Raw genomic sequence first — 7,141 nt, forward strand, 5'->3', positions numbered from 1 at the left:
CCCCGCCCCCCCCCAACCACCACCCGAAGAGAGTCATGTTGGCATAGAAAGGTTAAGGAAAAGGGTTTTCTTTCCCCTCTCCTTTCTTGGAGCTACTTGAGACAGCAAAAACTATTTTAATTAGTTCTCCTTCAGCCAGTTGTGCATGTTTCATACCCCTTCACTAAGAGAATGCTGCAGGGTCAGGAGGTAGGGAGGACACCCAATGAGTGTCTAAAGTGACATCAGTGGTCTGATAAAAATCTTTCCATATAAAATATTCTCTGACATACCTAATGAAGGTACTGGGTATCGCCTCCACAGGAAGATTTATTTAGGGATAACTAATATAAAGGGATATTTAACATAGCACACAGCCAGCCCAGGAAAAGTCATTCAGACTAAATGACCTAGCAGTACTATTTATTGATATTTGCCCTAAAAAAAGCACCAACAAGAAAGAACTCTTAGTTATTAAAGCACATCCCCTTTCAGATGTATTACATATGCTAGCACAATGTAGGAAGCCAAGTCTGGCATCTGTCTGATAAAATTTAGGTTGCAAGCTCAGATGCACCTGCAGGCTAGACACCTTAAGGTTTGGTGCAACACAGACATGACTGGAAGAGATACAAGCCAAAAAGCCCCCAGTGCTCTCTCTGCTATTTCCATATCCTCGGTCCTTACTTTGCAAGTGTAACAGGCTTTTGGCTACAGGTCAGCCCCATCTTGGCTCACAGTGATTTATCTTCTTGTCTCTGGCAATATGAAAATGACAACACACAGCTGTGGGAGATGTCTTGTCAGGAAGACCAATATCAAGCCCAGCTTTGTTTCAGATCTTCAGAAACAGGGCAGTAGTAGGCAGCAACATTATGAAATTCAGTGGGTTTTGTGCTCGCATGTGACAGAGCTCAGTGCTGGTGAACCCGTACCTTCCTCTCCTTCTCCTGCTGGATTATCCAGCAGCAGTTATCAGCAGGTTGATACTGACAAGACCAAGATGCTGGCCACAGCACTGGGTCTACTCTGGGCTGGGCTAAACAACAGCCATAGAATGGCCAGTCAGCCACATGAACACCAGGCAGGAGTCACAGGAAGAACAAAAAGCTCTGGACTTTTATATATACACAATGTAAGAGAAATCTCAAAAGATTAACTGGAACTCTTCTAATAGGTGACTGATGGAAGAGGTTGGGGTGGGAGGCTGCACCTTTCCAAGTGTAGGTGCAGCCCTGGCAACACTCCTTTTGCACACAAACCACTGCTACCCCCACCAACAGGGAGAGCTTTCAGCAGAGGGGCTGCTCCAGGGCTCCAACTGAAACTGCTGTTTGTCCTTGCAGGATCCCCTTCATCCCCATACGTATCAAATCAGGCTTTCATACCTCCTTTTCATTCCAGAGCCTCTCCAGAGCTGATTGAGCCCCCACTGGCACACAGCGCTCTGTCTCCACCTGCAAAATCTTCTGCCTATGGCTCCCAGGAGGGGAGAGGTGTGGGTTTACACTCACTGCTGCCTGAAGAGCTGGAGAGACATGCTTAGTCTCACAGAAAGACTGAGCAGCCTCAGTTTCTAGCTGATCTGAGCTCAGAAGTAACTTGTAATCACAAGACATTTAGCCAGAATTGAAGTTTTCCATAAAAATAGAAAATTCTCAAGTACCTTCACTTGGCAGAGAGAGTATTTCTTACTCAAAATAGGCATAAATATGATGTCTCTCTACAGAATCAAACAATAACACCACAGTAATTTTGGGGCTGCATGAAGAGGAGAGCAGAAGAATAGGAGAGAAAAAAAGTCGGAGGTATTAACGTTCCCAGGTTGGCTTTGCCTCAAAGAATAGTCTGATCAGCAGAAAAGTATTTATCAATTAGATGGTGTTGAAAGAACATTAAAAAAAACCAAACTGTTTGAGGGCTGAAGGTCTATAATTATTAGGAAGGTTTAAGAGTTTTCTTATGCAATCATCATTAATCAAGCTATGGAAAGGAACTAAGATGCAAATGTTATCACGCAAATAACTAGGAGGGGTTGGGATTATTTAAAGTTAATGATGAGCACAAAATTAAGAAAAAAAAAATCAAGCAACAGAGTCTTAGTGTTAGACTTGTTTCCTCATTTTATTTGGCTGTGCCTCAGCCTCACCAGGGAGGAGACGGAAGCTCTACAGTGTATATTTAAATCTAGATTTCCCTTTAGAAAGGTATAAAAGGACTGGGAAAATAGTCTAGCAGGAAGATGAACTGCTACAGGATTTGAATTAACAAGCCTTTCTCATCTTTGTTCACTTAAAGTAGAAACTGGTTTGTTAGCTTGTGAATAACTGGAATCTTAGGGTAGAATTTTTTACCATGACGTGCATAGATGAGGCATGCTTTTATACTGTAGTTATTTTTCTGTATATAAATGCCAGTAGCAATTCTTCTTCGGCCTTGAGACCTCGTTCCACATAACGCCCCAAAATATCTGCTTTTGTTGACAAAAAGGAGTAGTGGACTGTGAACAAGAGAGCGCTGTCAGAAATATCTTCTTGCTCACATAATGTGCAAATTTCCATGGTAGCAATGACTGGCAAGGGGAAGGTATGTGCATACCCACCACAAGTACCGGACAGCCCAGAATCAAAGGCTTGTTGGGAGGGCTGGCTGGAAATTAATACTGGGAATCACAGCTCTAGTAAGGCTTTAGGAGTGCAGGAAAAGCAACTGCTATACTACCAAACTATTAAATAAAAGTCCACTGCTAAAATCTTGGCTTCAGCCACTTGTCCCTGCTGGGAGCTCAGGAGAGGCACAATCCTATAGACTTCCAACTTTTAAGGCCTGCAGGTTGCTAGCCGTGGAAGGGCAGCTGCCTAGGGGCCAGCAAAGCCCACTGGCAGGGATGCCAGGCTCACCTGCTCACTGAGAGCTTTCACTAGGAAGTTGGAGTAAATATTTTCCAGGTGTAGACAGGGACACTAACTGCTACACCTCTGCCATCAACATCTTCCAAGTGCCTGCACTTAGCTGATACTATAAACTAACTTTGTCCCTAATACATCCTTGCATCGTAAATCAGACAGAAGCATGCCTGAAGACAGACGTACTGAAGAGATAAGTGTACATGTAACATTCCCCCTTTATTTACCTGGCCCCTCAGTGAAGTCAACACGTGTACTCAGCTTCACCAGTAATCTGTGGTATCAAAGTCCATGCCTCTACAGACCATGTACACAGTGGCACAGTCACAGTGAAACACAATTCACAAAGGCTGGGTTCCTGCTTCTAGATTACTTTTTTTCTCCTGACTCTTACTAAGGATCCATATGAATGCTTCCCTTTTTCTAGGTTGGCTGTTGTATACTTAATGAATACCAACTGGCTGTTAGGAATATAAGAGTTAACCTCTATGGGATCACCTTTACTGCACACATACACACCCATCTTTTACAGTGATAATTCAACGCAAAGTCGTTGGAAGCAGCCGTTCAGAACCGGGAGGACACAGCCACCCACAAATGTTTCTCCTAACTTACAGCCTCATCACTATAAAGACAATCACTCTCTCCAAGTAACCACATTGCAAACAATCCTTGTCATAGCTGTTGGTTTACCAATATGTTTTAAACATCAACAGTTTATTCCTGCAGTGGTCCAGACTAAGTCATCTTGAATCATCCAATAGTGCAGTACAGCAGCTCTGCCTTGCAACATCTTGGTAATACACAGATACTGCCAGCCAGGTCCTTCCCAGACACAAACCAGTAAAGAGCTTTAAACAAACTCCCTTCCCCACCTCCCAACCAAGTGACATGCTAATCTTTTTCCCCTCTTCCCTTCCTCCCTCTCATGTGGCATTTGCAAATGTGCATTAAGAGGCAATACAGTTTAGGAGACGCTCCTATTTGCAATTCTTTGTCTGTTCTTGCCCCTTTTCCCCCGCTTAAAATGTGAATGATGTTTTTTCTCTTCTGACACATTGCACACATCAATTAAGAAACTGTCTAATGAAGCTTCCTATTAATGGGGATCCACTCTGAAGTTTTCATTTCATCCAGAGAGGCACAGGATGGTTAGTGTATAGTAGTTACTGTATGCAAAACACAAGTTATGCACCTCAATTAATTAACTTTTCTTTTCCTGCAGCAGTACTGTAAATGCCTCCTAGGCATTTTTTCCTTTGTAAATGCTCTCACCTATTTTAAGCCTAATTGCATTAGCATAGAAAAAAGAAAACAAAATAAATCAAGACTGAACTCATATGTTACATCCTGTCTCTAGATGCAAATAGCAGTTGAGTAGACAGTGGCATTGATGTCATGAAAATTAGAGAAGAGGCAAAGTCACACTGATACAAATAAGCCAAGGATCTAAGTAAGCTTTGGTTTAAATAAACCAAGGCTTAAATAAGCAAAGTCAAGGACACTAGTCTTCTCTGACAGCTTGTTAACTAGAAAAAAAAACAGCAGAAAGTTCCTTTTGCCTCACAATGCTCAGGGCTGACTCAGAGCACACACCCGCCAGTGCTCAGGGACATGAGCAGCAGTGTCACTATAGGAGAGAGCAAGTTTCAGCAGCTCTACTGTATTAGCTACTTTCTTCCCTGTGCAATGCAAATATCAGCAACTCCGCACTAGATTTTCTTCTCTAATTGGGAGACATATTTTTGTCACACTACCCAGATTTCTTCCACCTACAGTAAAACCTGCAGTCATCACCTGAGAAATGAAGCCACTGCTCTTGCAGTGTATTCAGGATTCAGTTTACACCCGAGTGTTGCAACAAAAAGCTTCTGGAAGCCAGCCTGCTGTGCTCGGGCAGCATGGGATCTGCACAGGGAAGCAGTCCCAGCTGGAACACACCCTTCCAGCTTCCCAGTCCCCAAAGTACCCTTATCCAGAATCTCAAGGCAGGTCTGCTTATTTGTCCGGAACTATTTTGTTTGAAAAGTAGATATAATCAGACCCGCATGCTCTAGGAAAAAAAAAAAAAAAGAAGTCCCCGAAAAAGCCCAGAAACTGGGAGTGTGCAGTATGAATATTATGCTGGTGATGAAGATCCAGAGATACAGAAGCAGCTCAGCGAGTTCAGAGACGTGATTATCCCCGGATTTAGGCCCCAGTGCAAGAGAGGTATCCAGAGGAAAGAGGTTTTTTTTGTCTGCCTACAGACCCACATCAGGCCATTTTAAGCTGCAGGTCAGGAGACACTCTAATAGCCACACTCCTTGGCCAGGCAGGGTTAAATTAAGGCGCTCCTCTTCCTCCGGAGGACGGGCCGGCAGACAGACTGGGGAGGACACGGACGAACGAACCAAGCACGTCCCTATTGCCCAGGTGTGGCTCTGCACAGGCCACCCTGCATGAAGGCTTCCACGCCCACCGTGGGACCAGCGAGGTCACCGGCAGGCACAGGGAGGGGGGCTGGCTAGTGCCAGGCGAGGCTGCCGGGCCTGCAGCCAGCTGAGAGACAGCAGACAGGAGCAGGGACTTGGGCGTTGGCTCTCTGACTCTGGGTGTGAAGTAAGTTTTCTTAAAAACCCAGAACACCATCACCCTGGCTTCCCAGCGTTGCCCCGACAGAAGAGATTGCTCTGAGGCAGGTTAGACCCGCGTTTCTTTGCTGGCTTAAGCCCCGAAACACCATTTCTGCAGGGGCAACCCCACCGCAGAGAGCCGCTGCTCCCCAGCGGAGGTGGGGAGACCGCTGGCGGCACCGGCGCCCCCCGAAGCTCCCCGGGGGGGCTCCCCTCTTACCGTAGTCCATGAGGGACTCGCAGTTCCAGTTGAGGTCCGCCTCGCCCCGCGTGCAGCTCTCCCACAGGGATGCTTGCTGCACGTAGGGCTCCGACTCCGACTCCAGCCACCCCCGGCCCGCCAGGGCGATGATGCCCATGATGATGGCCAGGCCCAGCAGCAGGGGCAGGAGCCACCTGCACCTCCAACACGCGAGGCCGCACACCACCATCCTTGCCCGGCGAGACCGAGCGTCACGAGTGGGGTGTGGCGGGGACGGGCCGCCGGGACAGGAGACTGCGTGCGGCTGGGTCCGAGCGGGTTTTTAAGGCGCCGGGGGAGGAGGGAGTCCCACCCACATTCCTCTGACTAAGCCTGGCGGCGGCCCCGACCGGTGGGGCCGGCGGGGAGGAGAGGAGGGAGCGTTGGGCTGGGCTGGGCTGGGCTGGGCTGGGCCGGGCTTGGCCCCGCTCCTCTCTCTCGCCCTGGTCCCGGCTCCCCGCCAGACCCGCGACCCTCGGTCCCATCGCTCGTCCTCCCCTCACTCATACTGGCACTTAACCCCTTGCTGACTGCCACTCTCCCCGCGGCCGGACCCGCTTCTCCATCGTGGCCTCAAAACGTAACCCCAGCAAAAGCTTTGGGTTCTCGCTAGGTTTCACAAGCCCTGCCCTCCTCCCGGCTGTGGAAGCTCGTCTTTCTCCTCTCTGCTCACCAGCTAGACGGAGCAGCGTTACCCAACATCGGTAGTACTCATCATGTTCACCACTGCAGGTACCAAAACTGGCAGTAAGTCGCTTTGCAGTTGAAATGGTCAACTTCTTCCCCAGTTTTTGGACAATTTTAATGCAAACAAGAATAAAGAAAGACATTATATGACAATGGGATTGTGACAATGAGGAAGCCATCGCTTTGTATGGCATCAAGCTCAGCATTAAACAAATGCGTATTTCCTAATGGCCATCTAACAACTGTTTGATTGCAATTGTGCTCAGGCTTCCAACCAGGCTGCGTCAGGTACAGTCCAGGAGTGGTACTCAGGACCTACATGCCCAGATCTCTTCCCATCCCATGTCTGGAAATGCACCCCTGAGATGACCAAAATGAAGGCTTCTCCATCACACGGCATGAATGAACACCCAAAATTTTGGTCATGGGAGAAACAATTCTCCAAAGTAAGATTCACGTACATCCCACCACATCATCCCATTGCTGAGCACCAATGCGAAGTCTCATTATATGAGCAGACACTTGCCTATCACGGGACTAGGGGTGCATGCGTTTTGGGCACATAACTCATACGCATTTAGCCATGTCTTCAAGTTTCAAGGCCTCAACAAGCAGGTCAGCAGGAGGACAAATCTTTGAGGTCTAAAGGGCTGAAAAAGTATAGCAGGTAGGGGAGATTACATGGGCGTTGTGGAAGATGGGGGCATTCTTAT

General features: G+C 47.5%; 1 protein-coding gene across 1 annotated transcript in view; it reads right to left on the minus strand.

Moving 5' to 3' along the window:
* LOC113478639 (p53 apoptosis effector related to PMP-22-like) overlaps positions 1–6,322 on the minus strand; it is an 11,164-nt gene extending 4,842 nt beyond the window's left edge. Inside the window, exon 1 of the mRNA XM_026845976.1 lies at positions 5,721–6,322. Within this exon, the coding sequence (XP_026701777.1) occupies positions 5,721–5,931 (211 nt within the window). The 5' untranslated portion in view covers positions 5,932–6,322. The remainder of the gene's footprint in view (positions 1–5,720) is intronic.
* Between the last annotated feature and the right edge of the window lie 819 nt (positions 6,323–7,141).

The sequence above is a fragment of the Athene cunicularia genome, assembly GCF_003259725.1.
Source record: "Athene cunicularia isolate RWA chromosome 3 unlocalized genomic scaffold, athCun1 chr3_part1, whole genome shotgun sequence".
Lineage (NCBI taxonomy): Eukaryota > Metazoa > Chordata > Aves > Strigiformes > Strigidae > Athene > Athene cunicularia.